At 47.4% G+C, this 17,239-nt stretch overlaps 1 protein-coding gene across 5 annotated transcripts in view; it reads left to right on the top strand.

The window, feature by feature from the left end:
* WDR70 (WD repeat domain 70) overlaps positions 1 to 17,239 on the top strand; it is a 587,030-nt gene that overhangs the window by 21,595 nt on the left and 548,196 nt on the right. For all 5 annotated transcript variants that reach the window (XM_029578603.1, XM_029578594.1, XM_029578568.1 and 2 more), the window contains exon 4: positions 3,298 to 3,418. In XM_029578603.1, the coding sequence (XP_029434463.1) occupies positions 3,298 to 3,418 (121 nt within the window). The remainder of the gene's footprint in view (positions 1 to 3,297; positions 3,419 to 17,239) is intronic.

Here is a 17,239-nt window from a genome sequence, read left to right as displayed (position 1 = left end):
GGGGGGAAACCTGTAAATCAAAACGGAAGAAAACACAAATTTACCCCTGGACAGCAGGATTAGGAAAGACAGAGGGAAAAACACAGGAACAGGCCTGTCAGCAAGTGCCCGGGGGGGGGGGGGGGGGTGGAGAACTCTCCCGAGCTGAACTAAATTGACAAGAAAACTGCTTCTGCCTTTTTTTTTTTTCTATAAAACTTGATCCCTCCAAGAAAAGAGACAGAGTACAAGCCTAGAATCCACTAAGCTACTATGCTGGGGAACTGCGGGTCCCCTGCTACCATCTGCTGGAGTCAGAACGATACTGAGTATTGAGACAAGGGAGGTGGTCTTATATAGCACCTCCCCCAGAAGTTTGTGTTCTGACTCCATCTGCTGGACGGGGGACATAACCCACCGTCTAGACTGATCCTGGTACGTACAGGGAACAACAGCTCTGCCCTGATCAAATTCACACAATAAGTAGTTCATGACAGAAACCAACAAAGTTTCCGTGCTGTGTTTTCTTTGTAAAACTACTCTGATATTGATGCAATATATTGTTTTCCTTTTGAAAATCAGCAAACTGAAATAGATCAGTTTCTCTAATATTTTTCCCAATGTACTTAGTTAGATTAGAAATTGGTCGAAAACAAGAAGGAGAAGCTTTATTCAAATCGCCACCTTTTAGGAACAGGGTGAATTATAGCTCTTTTTAGTATAGTAGGGACATAGCCTTCTGGTAATGAACAATTATATAAAGAAATCAAAACCTCTAAAAAATCATTCCTAAGTAAATACAATGCAGAAGGACGGTAAGAGTCCAAAGTACAAAATTAATTCTTGAACTGAAACAAATTTTTCAATTTCAGGTTTACCAATATCTTGAAATGATACCTGTGATATGAGAATTTGATCAAATAAAATTGAATCAGCTGCTGGGTCATTATATGTTTTTTTGGAGCTAACTTTTAGGAGCTCATTCATCAAATTGCATTAGGCCCTTATTGCGGGTATTAGGGCCCTAACACCAGCGATAATGCATGCGGTAAATGCATCGCGAGATGCGTATGCAAATTCTAAATATTAAGTCAAAAGGAAAGAGTTTGGGCGGAGTTTTTGAAAATGAGAGGTGTTTAACATTGCATGCAGTAGCGTAACACACACTATTGCACGTTTTAACTACACCTTTTTTCTTGGTGCTTTGCTGTGCGATATGCCTGAAACAGGATTTGCGCTAAATATTGCAAATCCCTTTTCGGGCAGGAGAGGAGTGGAAGAGAGAGAGAGAGAGAGAGTGAGTGAGTGAGTCTCTGGGAAGTAGTTTTGCGGGAATTCCCCCCCCCCCCCCGCAGAAAATAGCAAACAAGATCCTGGCATGCCGCGAACGGAGCACGCACAGACGAAGGCCCTGGTGTGCTGCGGGATGTGCTCCGCTCGCAGTGAAGATGAAGGCCCAGGTGCACCGTTTGCGGCGAAAATGGAAGGCCCTAGTGTGCCGCGAACAGAGTATGCTCGCTCATGGCGAAGATAAAGGCCCCATGAGAGAGAATGTGTGTGTGAGAGAGGAGAGGGGAGGGGAGTGTGTGGGGTTGGGGAGGGTGAGAGCAGGGAGAGGGGTGTAAGAGAGGGGAGGGTGAGAGAGAACATGGGAGGTAAGAGAATGGGGGGGAGGAATGCTTGAGAGATGGAGCCTATATGAGGAGATTGTGAAGGAGTGTTTATGTGCGTGTGTGTGAGAGATTAGGAGCTCGTGTGTATGGAAAAGGGATCGTGTGTATGCGAGGGTCCTAGCCTGTGTGAAGGGATTGTGTATGTGTGAGACAGAGCCTGAGTGAAGGGGTGCGTGAGAGAGAGACATAGGTAGCTTGTGTGAGGAAAATTCCAGAGAAGGCCAGAGGATTTCCAATACTGTAGTTAGTCTACATGCCTTCTTCCAGGTGCCTCTTGACAAATGCCTAGGAGTTTTTCTTTGGTATAATCCCATCCATGGTAATATATGGCCCTGATGGACTGGAAGAACCAGCAGGCCTAAAGAGATCCCCAGAATCACTTCGTTTTTTCCTCTGGATCTTACTGCAAAATCTCCAAAAATTACACAGTCCCACTTTGAAATAAGGCTTATATTTGCATAGGGTATGTGCCCTGATGTGGATCAAATAAACGTTTAGAGCCAACAGCTGTAGAGAAAAATACTTTTTGTTAAATGCTACAAATATAATAAGGTATACCTTATGGAGAGAGAGACAGATGAGCCATGCAAGGCACCAATAGGAAACTCTCAGATTAATTTACTGGTAATACATTATATACAGTAGGATTTACACATTTCCAACCTCTTAACCAATAACTGGGTTACATAATTGTCAAAATATTTCTATGACTGGCCATTTATTATAACCAATCCAAATGGCTGTATGTAAATTCACTCTCGCTCTATGCAAATGTTATGTATGGGCCTACAAGTAAGCTAAAGTGTCAAATGATCTTAGTGTGTTCTACACATAACTCTCTAATACTGTGGCCTAATAACTTTCTAGTTTGCACAGCAATTTTAACTAACATCTTCCTTTCTGCAGCATCTGTCTGTGTAGCAAAAGCAAAGCACAAAACTGAAGCATAAATCCTTTAGAATACTTTATGAGCAATTATGAAGCTACGTATGATCAGAAATCAAGAAACTTAGGAGAACAAGAATAATGACTTACTGTGTGACAAGTCTAAAAGTGTTTCATTGCCTCTTCACTGCTCTTTATATCACAAGTCATGCTTGCAATAGGCACCCACATCAGCCTTCTAGAGGTCATCTCTCCATACATTTAAAGGGTTAGGTAAAGCAGTGCCATCCTCAACACTGAAACCCCCAACACAACCAGAAGTAGATGTTAGGTTAAAATGTGAAGGAAAGATTAGTGGCCTAGGGCCAGAATTTAGGTCCTGGGTCACTCTTTGTTATAAATGTGGATTGAATTTTAGTTGAAATGTGTGACTGAATTTATGCTGTTCAGTCTGTGATAGTTCTCACCAGCCCTTGCTTTATGGCCAGAGTGCTCTGCTGCATTTTTCTGAGTGTTAAGATAAGATTTGAAAGTAGAGGTGTAATTTGTTAGGGAAAGGTTAAAGGCTGTATAAGATTTTGAAGACAGAGAAGTCATCACACTGGTGGTGAGGGAGCAGGAACTCTAGGACTGAAGACATAATAGAGTGCAATGAAATCAGTGAGTGCTAGTTGAGCAGTTCACTGTATTATTTAGAGTTAAGCCACCACGTGATTCATTTTTAGTAAATTTAAAAAGGATTGTGATCTTTTCATTTTAGAAACAAGAGAGCAAGAGGAACAGGAAGAAAAAGGAGAGAAACTGAGGCAACAACATGGAGATTTGAAATCAGCCACTTCAAGCTCTGGTATAAAGACTGCTTCCTCATCGACTGATTCCAGGTATTGATGTACCCTGCCATGAACTGTGGAGTGGTGGGATATACATTTTTTAATTAATTATTGGTCTCTGGAACAATTTAGTCAGATTCACCATTGACAAGCCAAGCTGAATTAGCTATGACACAGGAGAAAAATGTTTGCTTACCGCAAACAGTGTTCTTTGTAAACAATAGGATGAATTAGCTATGATATGTGGATGACATTGTAAGCAAGAGTGACTCCAGCAGATAGGAGCCAGACTGCCTCTCCTTCTTCCGAGGTGGGGGTCTTTCTGACCCCTGGACTCTGTTGGCCAACCCATGACTCCTGCTTAGGGTGTTAGGTGCTGTATTGTCCTTCTGCCTTGGTCTTATTTATGCAGGCACTTGAAAACAGGCAGATCTAGATAAAATAACCTTCCGTGTTAAGTTCTCAGCAGGGCAATGTCTCTTGGTTTCCCACTGAGACAGTGTTTTTGGGTCCTGTCAGTATTTGACTGCATACTTCTTTGGCTATTATGATTCAAATTTGATGACATGGGTTCCCTGTATGTACCCAGATCAGTCCAGACTCCTGGGCTTTTCCTTCCCTCCAGCAGATCGAGACAGAGAGTTTTCTCCAAGGACAAGCAGAATGGTAGTCCTCACACATGGGTGACATCATCCGATGGAGTTTGGCACGGAAAACATTTGTCAAAGTTTCTAGAGACTTTGACTGGCACACTGAGCATGTCCAGCATGCCGCTAACCATGCATCCATGCAGGGTCGCTCTTCAGTCTCTTCCTTTCCGCGAAGCTGCTGCCTCGCGGTCATGAGCTCATGCTGCTTCTTTTTCACAGGTTTTATGAAATTTGCTGTTAGTCCCGCATTGCGTAGGGTCCCTTGTATTTTTTTATCTGTTCCGCTCTCTGAGACCTGGTAAGTCCTTCGGTCTTTCGCAGTCAATCGTCAACTATTTAGTCTCCCAGTATCGGTCGACCATCCACTGCGCGCCACATACTTTTTCCGATGGCATCAACCGGTTTTCGCCGGTGCCCCTGGACTATGTCCATCACTGACCCCCACGAGGTCTGCGTCCTCTGCCTGGGGGCGTTCGATGTCTGTGGTTGTGACCTGTGTGCCTACATCTGTTCCCCGGGCCCAAGACTGGAGCTGGTGACCGACCACAGTCTTTGTTGTCCCGTTCCTGATCCGGTTCCTCGCTGTCTTCCTCGGTCCCGGGAAAAGACTTTGGCGATCATCAAGAACGGTCGAAGAAACATCGACATCGTTCATCATCCACTAAGCCAGACCACAGACAGGCATCAGCATTAGTGCCTCCTCCAAAGCGGTCTAAGGCGGAGGAAGCAATTTCCTCCGCCCCCCCCCCCCCCCCTGAAGCCTCCAGGCGACCGACACCGGTGGAAGGATCGATGCCCCCTCAAGTCCCAGGGAGATGTCCTGATTCCGCCTCCTCCTTTACCATTTTGTCAATGGCTGCCTTTGAGGAGGCGTTGAAGAGGTCATGCAGTTGGCAGTCAGCTGGGCCCTGCAGGGCTTTGAGCCTCCGGTTCCACCAAGACCGCCAATGCCGCTGGAGCCGAATCCACTGGTAGTTGCACCTTTACCGGAATGGCTCAATATGCTGCTCATTGTTCTACTTACGCAGCTGGCACAGGTGCCCCAAGCCCCTTCGCGGCCGAAGAGAGTACTGCTGCCACCGCCACTGGCCCCCATACCAGTGACCGACACCTCTGAGGAGGAAGGGCCATCGGGTTCGTTGGCTTCTTGGGACGCAGGGCACTCCGCCACCTCCCAGCTCCCCCAGGGCCATCAGGGTCGGATCTGTCTGTGCTGCTGATCCCACCAACGCTCTTACAGCCTCGAGGTCCATTGATGCCTCTAGCTCCTTCTTCAGTGCCTTTGAGGCCTATACCTCGACCGCTGTTGGGTCTTCGCCCCCCCCCCCCCCCCCGCATAGGACCCCTGGGAAGGGGCGCTGTCCATTTCCTCCATTGAGGAATCTGAGGATCTGTCTTCAAAGCCCTCTCTACTGGAGGAACAGTGAAAATCTCCCCCAGAGGATCTCTCCTTCACGGGATTCGTAAAAGCCATGGCAGAATTGGTGCCTTTCCAGCTTTTAATAGAGCAGGACACCAGGCACAGGATGCTTGAGATTCTGCAATTCATAGAAGCGGTGGCGGTGCCAGTCCATGACATCTTCAAGGAGCTGGTTACCCCCCTTTAGGGACACCCTATCTCTGTGCCACCAGTGAACCGGAAGATGGACGCAGTTTATCTAGTCCAACTTACCACCGGGTTCGAGCACCGTCAGCTCCCCCACCAATCGGTGGTGGTAGAGGCATCCTTGAAGAAGGCAAAGAGGATCCACACCCATGCCTCGGCTCCCCTAGGGTGGGAGCATAGGGCTCTTGATGCCCCTTGACGCTGGTTGTTTCAGGGCTCAATGTTAACTGCCTGCATTGTTTGCTATCAATTGTACATGGGGCAGTACTCCAGGAACCTGTGGAAACAGGCCCTTAAATTTAGTCTACTACAGCAATTCCAGAAGGATTTTCAAAAAATTGACCAGTAGAGCTTGGAGTACGATAAGCAAGAAGTTTGCGCTGCTTATGACGTTTTTGAGACAACCATGAGAACTGCCGCATCAGGGCTTGGCGAATGGCGTGGCTATGTGTCTCAGACTTACAGGGTGAAATCCAGGACTGCCTGGCTGACTTGCCATGCACAGGGGAAAATCTGTTTGGAGACAAAATCAAGGAGGCGGTAGTGCCCTTCAGCAATTGTCAGCTAGTACCTCTGACACCCAGCCACCCAAGAAGCCCCCTAGGCAGTATCCAAAGTGGCCCTTCTACCGGCCACGCGACTACTACCCTCCAGTTCCGAGGGCCGGACCTCAACAACCTCCTCCTAGAAGGAGGCCCAGGCAGCCTCAGGCACCCCGAGCAATCAGTTTCACCGCAGAATCCCTCCACGGGGTTTTGTCTGGTTGGCCAGGGAGCATGAGCCAGCTCTCACCGCAGGATACCAACCCCTCAGTTGGGGGTCGGCTCCAGCTGTTTGCGCACCGATGGATCTCCATAAAATCGAACCTCTGGGTCCTGTTCATCATCTGTCAGGGCTACAGATTGTACTTCCAATGAGTTCCACCCCATTCGCCTCAGTGTCCCCAATGGGGACCAACAGGGGACTTACAAATGCTTTGGGTACAGCTCTCCACCCTTGTACTGGTTCAGGCAGTCGAACCCGTTCTGCCCAGTCAGCACAGCGAGGGGTTCTACTCAGGTATTTTCTAATCCCCAAGAAGATGGGGGGGGGGGGGGGGGGAAGGGGACTCCGGCCCATTTTGGATCTGAGGGCCTTAAACTGTTTCTTGATGAAGGAGAAGTTCAAAATGGTCTCGCTGGGCACCTTGATCCCCCCCCCCCTTCTCAAAGCGGGAGACTGGCTTTGCTCCCTAGATCTAAAAGATACATACGTCCATATCCCCATCTTTCCAGTGGATCGGCAATACCTTCGATTCCTGGTTGACAGGAGTTGCTACCAGTATCGCATTCTGCCCTTTGGCCTGGCATTTGCGCCCCGTGTCTTTACCAAGTGCCTAGCGGTTGTCGGTGCCTATCTTCAGAAACGGGGGATTCATGTCTTCTCGTACCTCGATGATTAGCTTATCAAGAGCACTTGGACCAGGGGCACAGAATGCCCTGTGCACCTCAGTCCAAATTTTGGAAACCCTGGGATTTCTGATCAATTATCCAAAATCCCATCTCCAACCGTTCTTGCAACTGCACTTTATTGAGGCTTGAGTGGACACTGCCTAGGCGAAGGCTTTCCTGCCTCAAGACAGGAAGGAGACCCTTGCTGCTCTCACTTGAGCGGTCTCTGCTTTCTCTCAGGTCTTGGTGCACCAGTTTCTCCGGTTGCTAGGCCACATGGCAGCAACGGTGTATGTCACCCCCTTTGCTTGGCTGCACATGCACAGGGTGCAGTGGACGCTACATTCTCAATGGTGCCAGGCTTCTCAAGACCTGCGTGCACGTTTTCTAATCGCCACACTGCTACATCAATCTCTTAAGTGGTGGGTGACTTCCTCCAGTCTGGAAAGGCCAGTCCCCTTCTGGAGCACACAACCCCAGGCTACCTTCACCACGGACGGGGTGGGGAGCACATCTGGCAGGTCTCCACACCCAGGGTCTTTGGTCTGCGCAAGAATCGCAGTCTCAAATCAACTTCCTGGAGCTGTGAGCGATTTGTTACGCACTCCAGGCATTCTGAGAACAACTTCTGAACAAAGTAGTTCTTGTTCAGACTGACAATCAAGTAGCTATGTGGTATCTGAACAAACAGGGAGGAATGGGATCCTTCACTCTGTCGGGAGGCAGTCCACATTTGGTCGTGGGCCATCGACAACAGGATCCTCCTCAAGGCAGTGTATCTCTCAGGCGTGGACAATACCCCGGCCGACTCCTTGAGCCATGCCTTTCAACCTCACGAGTAGTCCCTCAGTCTAAAGGTGGCGAATGGGATCTTTGCTTATGGGGGACCCCAGAAATAGACCTCTTCGCCTCCCTGGAAAACAGGAAGGTGGACCACTTCTGCTCCCTAGGCCAGAGGAGCAGCGGATCGCTGGCAGATGCCTTCTCGATTCACTGGGGCACCGGGCTGCTGTACGCTTACCCTCCCCTGCTGCTCATCTCGAAAATACTCCAGACGCTTCAGTAGGTTCAGGCCTCCATGATCCTGATAGCCCCTTTTTGGACTCGTCAGGTCTGATTTCTGAACCTACGGGATCTGGCCTCGTGCCCCCACGATCCGGTTGGGGATGGCCCAGGACCTAATCACCCAAGATCGGGGCAGGCTCCATCACCCCAACCTACAAGCACTGGCCCTCATGGCTTGGATGTTGACTGGGTAATTGTGCAGGCCCGTGGCCATTTGGAAGGGGTATCGTGAGTTATTCTGGAGTCCAGGAAACCTTCTACCAGAAAATCTTACAATATGAAGTGGAAGCGGTTTTCCCCTTGGTGCAAGGGATGCGGTCTGGATCCCTTTTCTTGCTCCCCTCCCACACTCTTAGACTATCAGTTCTCCCTCTCCGAATCTGGTCTCCAAACCACATCTGTGAGGGTTCACCTCAGCGCCATAGAGGCTTACCACCAGGGTACGGATGGTACTCTGATCTCCTGTCATCTGCTTGTGAGGAAGTTTGAGGGCTTACTTCAACTAAAGCCCCCCGCTTGCCCTCCAGTGGTTTCCTGGAATCTCAGCGTTGTCCTGTCGCAGCTCATGAAATTTCCATTTGAACCATTATGATCTTGCGACCTGAAGTACCTCTCCTGGATGGTCATCTTCTTGGTCGCAGTGACATAGGCTTGCAGGTTCAGCAAATTGCAAGCCCTAATGTTGTACCCACCTTATACCAAATTTTACCATATCAAGGTGGTCCTCCGGACACACCCAAAGTTCCTTCCCAAGATGGTTTCAGAGTTGCATCTCAACCAGTCAGTTGTGTTGCCTTCCTTTTTCCCAAGGCCTCACACTCACCGAGGTGAACGGGCTCTGCACACTCTAGATTGCAAGAGAGCGCTGGCTTTTTACGAGTGGATGGCACCTCACTGCCTATTCACGCAACTGTTTGTCTCCTTCGACAAGAACAGGCTAGGGGTCGCTGTTTCCAAGCAGACTTTATCCCATTGGCTTGCGGACTGCATTGCCTTCTGCTGTGCACAGGCAGGCTTACAGCTTGATGGCCACACCAAGGTTTAATCGGGTATGAGCCATGTCAGCCTCTGTGGTTCATTTGCATGCAATCCCTATTTATGAGATTTCAGGGCGGTGACCACACCTTCGCCTCACATTATTGCCTGGACAAGGATGGGCGGCAGGACAGTCGATTTGGACAATCCATCCTTCATAATCTTTTCCAGCCATGAAAGCCCAATTCTCCCTCCGTGGGCTTTGTCCTTGGGTTCAAGCCTGCTCCTGTGGTTGTTGGAGCTCTAGTTGTTGTGCACGTTGGCACCGGTTCTCTGCTGCACATGTTCGGAATGGCCTGGAACTACTTAATCACCCATATGTGAGGACTACCATCCTGCTTGTCCGTGGAGAAAGCAGAGTTGCCTATTTGTAACGGGTATTCTCCAAGGATAGCAGGACATTAGTCCTCACGAAACCTGCCTGTCACCCCACGGAGCTGGGTTTCTCTCTATTTGTTATTTTATTTTTTCGCAAACTCTGTTATAAGACTGAAGATGGACCTCATGTAGTTAGCGCCAGGCTCCATCGGATGATGTCACCCATATGTGAGGACTTAACATCCTGCTGTCCTTGGGGAATGACATCACCTACAGGCCATAGGGGGTACCACTGTGTGTCATGGGGTATCCTTCTGTTTACAGAGAACACAATTGCAGTAAGCAAACTTGTTTTTCTCCTGTGGAGCATGGCATTGGATATAATCTTTTATTTAAAGTCAGTTTTTAGCCTCTGCTGACATTGTTCCATGGAGATTTAAAGCTGTTGTTCTGTAAGTCTGTGCTAAAAACCTTTGCTAATTTATAGTGTGGATTTTCATTCAACGCACAACTAAACTCTGGAATTTGTTGCCAGAGGATGTGGTTAGTGCAGTTAGTATAGCTTTGTTTAAAAAAGGATTGGATAAGTTCTTGGAGGAGAAGTCCTTTACTTGCTATAAATTAAGTTGACTTAGAAAATAGCCACTGCTATTACTAGCAACAGTAACATGAACATAAGAAAATGCCATACTGGGTCAGACCAAGGGTCCATCAAGCCCAGCATCCTGTTTCCAACAGTGGCCAATCCAGGCCATAAGAACCTGGCAAGTACCCAAAAACTAAGTCTATTCCATGTTACCATTGCTAATGGCAGTGGCTATTCTCTAAGTGAATTTAATAGCAGGTAATGGACTTCTCCTCCAAGAACTTATCCAATCCTTTTTTAAACACAGCTATATTAACTGTACTAACCACATCCTCTGGCAACAAATTCCAGAGTTTAATTGTGCGTTGAGTAAAAAAGAACTTTCTCCAATTAGTTTTAAATGTGCTCCATGCTAACTTCATGGAGTGCCCCCTAGTCTTTCTACTATCCGAAAGAGTAAATAACCGAATCACATCTACCCGTTCTAGACCTCTCATGATTTTAAACATCTCTATCATATCCCCCCTCAGCCGACTCTTCTCCAAGCTGAACAGCCCTAACCTCTTCAGCCTTTCCTCATAGGGGAGCTGTTCCATTCCCCTTATCCTTTTGGTAGCCCTTCTCTGTACCTTTTCCATCGCAATTATATCTTTTTTGAGATGCAGCGACCAGAATTGTACACAGTTTTCAAGGTGCGGTCTCACCATGGAGCGATACAGAGGCATTATGACATTTTCCGTTTTATTCACCATTCCCTTTCTAATAATTCCCAACATTCTGTTTGCTTTTTTGACTGCCGCAGCACACTGAACCGACGATTTCAATGTGTTATCCACTATGACGCCTAGATCTCTTTCTTGGGTTGTAGCACCTAACATGGAACCCAACATAGCATGGGTTATTTTTCCCTATATGCATCACCTTGCACTTGCCAGGTTCTTATGGCCTGGATTGGCCACTGTTGGAAATAGAATACTGGGCTTGATGGACCCTTGGTTTGACCCAGCATGGCATGTTCTTATGTTTTCTTTTACTTGCGTGATATAAAAAAAAAATTAACATGGGACAAAGTAGGATAATGGCATGCAGATGGACTGTGAGTGGGGAAAAAAAACCAGGCATAAGTGAGGCAGGTGCTGGAAACTGCTATATTGTTCCTAATTGGTTGGAAAATGTGACCAGTTGCCCACCCCAGAATATGCAAATCTTTCTTATGCATATTCATTGTGGATATCCTGAAAACCTGACTGGCTAGGCTTAGTCGGCACACTGCGTGGTAGGCCACGTTGGTGCCATCTTGCTGGCTCTGCGCACACGCTGTGCACAGAATGTCATGTGCATACGTCCGCGCACAACTTCACGTGCAGTTGTATGCACACATTACTTAGGCGCAGAATTCTCGAGCGCACGGGCTTTGCGTGTGCCTTGCCGCGGCCTGCTTAGGTACCCAAAAATCTGTGCACACAAAAGTCTTCAAGTGCGAGCCGGCTGAATTCGCAACTGCCGCCGCTAATGGCTCTGACAGCAAAGAAACATAAGCACCATTCTCTTTGTGCTGCTTAACATATTAGGGCCACTCAGTCTGACCTGGATTATTACTTATGTTAGCAGGTTTAGAAACATATCGGACCATGTTACGTTTTTCCCATAGAGACGAATTGCGGACCCTGTATACCCAGACTCTGAAGAAGCTGGGAGTTCCTGGGGCGGACTTTCTGATGGAACTTAAGAATAATCCCTTTCTGTTGTCTGTACGGAAAGCCTCTTGCTATTTTCTGGTATTGGAAGCTATCCAGGAGTTGATTGACCTGAAGCGAATTATAAAGGTCATCACGCATTAGAAGCTCTATACCCACTGTATCCGGCAGCAAGAGAACGCCTGCTCTTCCCTAAAGTGGATGCACTGGCCTGTGCTGTTTTGGAGCGAACAACTATCCCAATTGAGGGAGGAGCGGCCTTAAAGCATGCGTATAATAGGAGGATGGAGTCCATCCTTAAGCAAACCTTTGACACATCAGCAATGACCTTACAGATTGCATCCTGCTGTGCCCTGGTGGCTCGCTCATGCCTGCTCCTCTCTAGAGAGGTGAATGACTCTGACTCTGGGGCATATTCCACGTATTCCATAGACGCTATGGAGCCTGCTGCTGCCTTTTTAGCTGACACAGGCTCTGACCTAGTCCGTACTTCAGCCACAGGAGTGGCCTCAGTGATAGTGGCCAGAAGACGCCATGGCTGCAAAATTGGTCATCAACGCGAATTCTAAGGCAAACCTTACAAAGATAACCTTTAAGGGATCACTCCTCTTCGGAAGCAAATTGAAAAAGCTGGCCAGTAAGTGGGGTGAATCTCCAGTGCCCCGGCTACTGGAAGGTAAGAGAAAGCCATCACAGCACTCCTCACCTATGAGGGGTCGATCCAGGGGCACGCAATGCTTTTGTTCCTACAGAAACTCGACATTTTGGAGGCCTCGGTCCTTGGGGAGGTCTCGGTCCTTTCGGAGACAACAGCCCAAGAGAGGGGCAAGTTCAGGTTCGGCCAGAACTTCCCAATGAAGTTTTGCTGACCCATCCACGGAACGAGGAGATAGGGGGTCAACTATCACTCTTCTACCAGTAGTGGGTTGAGGTCATGTTGGACAAATGGGTACTGGATGTCATACGAGAAGAATATGCACTGGAGTTTCACAGCACTCCTTGGGACATTTATTTATTTATTTAAGGCTTTTATATACCGACTTTCTTGATACAGATCAAATCAACTCGGTTTACATCGAACTAAGCAGAACTATAACCATGTTCATGATGCTTCTTTGCTACTCCCAACACAAGAAGCAGGCCGTGGAGTCTACCTTGATAAGGCTTCTCAAACTGAGGGCTATAATTCCAGTACCTAATCCCCAGGAAAACACGGGACGTTATTCCATCTATTTCATCGTACCCAAGAAGGAGGGTTGCTTTCACCCCATCCTGGACCTCAAGAGCATCAACCGACACCTACGAGTAATTCATTTCCGCATGGAAACTCTGCGCTCCATGATATTGGTCGTACAACCGGAGAGTTCCTAACCTCCCTGGTCCTCTCCGAGGCCTTCATATTCCAGTCTGGCAAGAACATCAGCGTTTCCTACGCTTTGTGTTACTTGGCCACTATCAGTTCCGGGTGCTGCCCTTCGGTCTGGCCATCTGGAATCCTGGTGTCCCTGTACTTGGGTGACTGTTTGATCCGAGCGAAGTCATGGGAAGAGAGTCTCCGGATGACCAGCAGGGTGACGTCCCTGCTTCAGGGGCTTGTTTGGGTCGTAAAAATGGACAAAAGTAGCCTCGAGCCCTCCCAGTCCTTGAATATCAGGGAGTCAGATTCGACACCAAGCAGGGAAAGGTCTTCCTCTCGCCTTCGCGGATAAGGAAGTTGATATCCCAAGTGTGCTGGTTGACAAACCCCAAGGTGTGGAGCTATCTTCAGGTCTTCAGTTTAATCGCGTCGGCCCTGGAGGTAGTACCATGGGCAAGGACACACATGCGGCCACTTCAACGCTCTCTGCTGTCATGTGGAACCCGCTGTCTCAAGATTATTTGATTTGCCTCTACCTACCGATGGAAGTATGTTCTCTGCTCCAGAAGAGATCAGCAGTCCCTGGGGATCGACACCCTTGTTCAGACCTGGCCAGAAGAGGACTTACTTTACGCCTTCTCTCCGTGGCCCCTGCTGGGCAGGGTCATTCTCAGTATCGAGCGCCACAGGGGATTAGTTCTTCTAGTGGCTCCAGATTGGCCCAGGCGCCCGTGGTATGCAGACGTGTGAAGACTTCTGGAGGAGACACCCTGCCCCCCCCCCCCCCATGCCTCCCATCGCACAGGGACCTGCTCGAGCAAGGTCCAGTCCTTCACAAGGAACCGACTCAATTTTGTCTTATAGTTTGGCCCTTGCGAGAGCTTGCCTCATGAAGCATGGATATTTGGCGGCAGTAATTACCACCTTACTCTGCGCGCGGAGGTTCTCGACGTTCTTAGCGTATGTGCAGGTCTGGAGAGTATTTGAGACCTGGTGTGAGGAACGCAGTATTGCCCCCCAGACGGTCAAAATCCCTCTGGTTCTGCAGTTTTTACAGAACAGCTTGAATAAAAGGTTGTTCCTTAACGCCTTGAAGGTCTAGGTAGTAGCTCTCTCCTGTTTCAGAGGTGAGGTGAATGGAACCTTCCTGTTGATGCATCCGGACATGGCCTGTTTTCTAAAAGGGGTAAAGCACCTCTGGATACCTCTGTGGTGGCCGGTTCATTTGAGTTTTTGGCAGGGCCTTCCTTTCGGCCACTGCACAGTCTGTCCTTATGCCAGTTAACTCTGAAAATGGTGTCCCTGGTGGCGATATGCTTGGCTCGTCGCATCTCTGAACTACAGGCATTATGTCGGGAACCATTCCTCCGGATGACCCTAGGAGCATTACAACTTCATACCATTCCATCCTTCTTGCTCAAAGTAGTCTTGGAGTTTCATGTGAATCAGTCCATTTCATTGCCATCCCTAGATAGGTACAAGGACACAGAAGAATACCGCCTCCTCCGCCATTTAAACATCAGTAGGCTTTTGGTGCGGTATCTGAAACTTTCAGAACCCCCTGTTGTCCTTCACAGTAGAAGGAAGCAGGGCGAACCAGCTTTGCAGGCTACCATAGTTCGCTGGATCAAGGAAATGGTCACAGGAGCTTATGTAGAGGCAGGAAAGCCATTACTCTTTCAGGTTAAAGCTCATTCCAATAGGGCTCTGGCAGTATCCTCGGTGGAAGCTGGACTGCTGTCTCCTGTCGACATCTGCCGAGCAGCAACATGGTCCTCCTTGCACACTTCTCCAGGTTCTATCGCTTGAACGTTCAGGCCCGAGAGGATGCAGCCTTTGCAAGGGTGGTGCTAACCTGACCGCGGACAGCCTCCCGCCCCGATCTGGAGTAGCTTTTGTACATCCCATTGGTCCTGAGTCCATCTAGCTACACACTAGGACATGGATAAGTTATTTACCTGATAATTTTGTTTTCCTTAGTGTAGACAGACTCAGCATCCCGCCCACAGCTGCCCAAGAATGATGCCAAGGAATCGTCCAAGAAATGAATATTGATTCCAAAGGTTATGGGTAAGCCTTTGCCCAATTCCTAGATCAGGGCATCTATAATCTTGCTGGGGTTTAGCGTTTGTTTGGTTGAGTACAATTACGGCTATCCATTTTTTAATCAAGTTGTAATCAAGCTTTAATCATGTTTTTTTTTTTTTTTTTTTTTCCAATAGTATGTCCACAATGGCTTTTGAAGAGAATACTGAAGGGCTGAGGTCACTGCAGGGGTGTATCTAAGGTGACATCAGCTTTGAAACCTGACTCTTTCTCCATCTGCTAGCAGGGGAGCATATAACCCATTAGTCCTGAGTTTATCTGTCTACACTAAGGAAAACGAAATTATCAGGTAAATAATTTCTCCACTACATATAAACGCCTGACTCTTGTCAGGTCTGAGCTTCAGGCACTTAATGAGCGTCCCTGAATCATAAATTGGAGACACTTAAGCAGTCTTATTATGAAGGAGGGAATAAAGCTGGGTGCTATTTAGCTAGATATCTAAAAGCCTTTTATACCCAAGGATCTATTGCCAAAATAAAAAATCACCAAGACGATTGTGTCTTCTTTCTCTAGTATACGGGATTGTTTGTTTCACTCAATTTTATACGACCTTATATGGTAAGGATGGGAATATTATGGATCCTGAAGAGAATACCTCAGTTCTGTATCCTTGCCCATGCTTACTATGGCGCAACAGAAATACCTAGACAGCCCTGTTAGCACTCCTGAGGTCTTAAATGTGATCAAGCAGTTGAAAATAGGAAAATCCCCAGGATTAGATGGATTCTCTGGTGGGTATTATAAGCTGTACTCCTATATTCTAGTGACCCCCTTGACTGACATGTTTAACTATATTAGGGAGGGGGGGCTTTCTCTCTCTGCGAACTCTAATGTAATTGGAATATCCGTTATAGCCAAGCCGGGCAGGGTCCTTGCATTATGCGGATCTTACTGGCCACTCTCATCGATCCATTTAGATTTGAAGATATTGGCGAGAGTTCTTGCTGAAAGGCTGAATAGGATATTGCCTTCTCTGGTTCATTTTGACGAAGTGGGCTTTATTCCTAGCTGCATGGCGGCCGATAATGACCACAAAATAGTTGACTTAATATTATGGGTCCAAAGGGAACACATTCCATCTGTTTTACTATCCATTGATGCTGAAAAAGCGTTTGACGAGGTCCACTGGTCTTTTACTATTTAAAACATTAGATAAGATGTGTTTTTGGACCTTTTTTCCTTCAATGGTTAATGAAGCTGTATGAATCACCAGAGTTAAGATCAGTGGGGGCTATGGTGATTGTTTCCATATTGAGAGGGGTACGAAGCAGGGGTACTCGTTGTCCCCCTTATTGTTCGCTTTGTTTTTGGAATCTTTCACCTCTAGGGTTCGCTTATCCCCACAAATTATGGGGATCAGATTGGGTGATCACCACTTTGTCCTCCCTTTTTGCGGATGACATTATGCTCACTCTATCCGATCCTTCTAACTATTTAAAAGGTGTTATTGATGAACTGGGTCAATTCAGAAGAGTTTCAGGCCTTAAGATCAACTTTAATAAATCTGAGATTTTGACTATTAATCTGGTTGAGTCTGAAGTTACACAAGAAGTGCAAGAATAAATTAAATTCCTGGTCAGGATTTCAGCAGTAGCAATTGCAAGATTCTGTGTTTAAATTGAGGAGTTGCCTGAATAAAAATACAATTGCTACTGCTGAAATCCTGACCAGGAATTGAATTTATTCTTGCACTGTTGTGGATGTTGGACATATTTTGAGGGCAAGTGGTGCTCCAGTGTTTTTCTGAGTCTAAAGTTAACAAGCTTAAATGGTTATTTCCCTTTAAATGGGCTAAACGCGCGCTCAAATATTTGGGAGTCTAAATTGGACTTCATGTTTCTGATCTCTGTGCCCCGAACTAATATCCCTCCACTGAAGGCTATAGACCATGATTTGGATAGGTGGTCTCCTGGCTAGGTCATATAGCTATAATTAAAATGAATATACGTCCTCATTTTCTCTACTTATTTTCTACCCTTCCCATTTTCCTCTCCACTGCAATATTGTGTTCTTGGCAAA

Source organism: Rhinatrema bivittatum, chromosome 1 (genome assembly GCF_901001135.1).
Source record: "Rhinatrema bivittatum chromosome 1, aRhiBiv1.1, whole genome shotgun sequence".
Taxonomy (NCBI): domain Eukaryota; kingdom Metazoa; phylum Chordata; class Amphibia; order Gymnophiona; family Rhinatrematidae; genus Rhinatrema; species Rhinatrema bivittatum.
The sequence above is the reverse complement of the archived record's forward strand: the minus strand, read 5'-3'. Positions and strand labels throughout refer to the sequence as shown.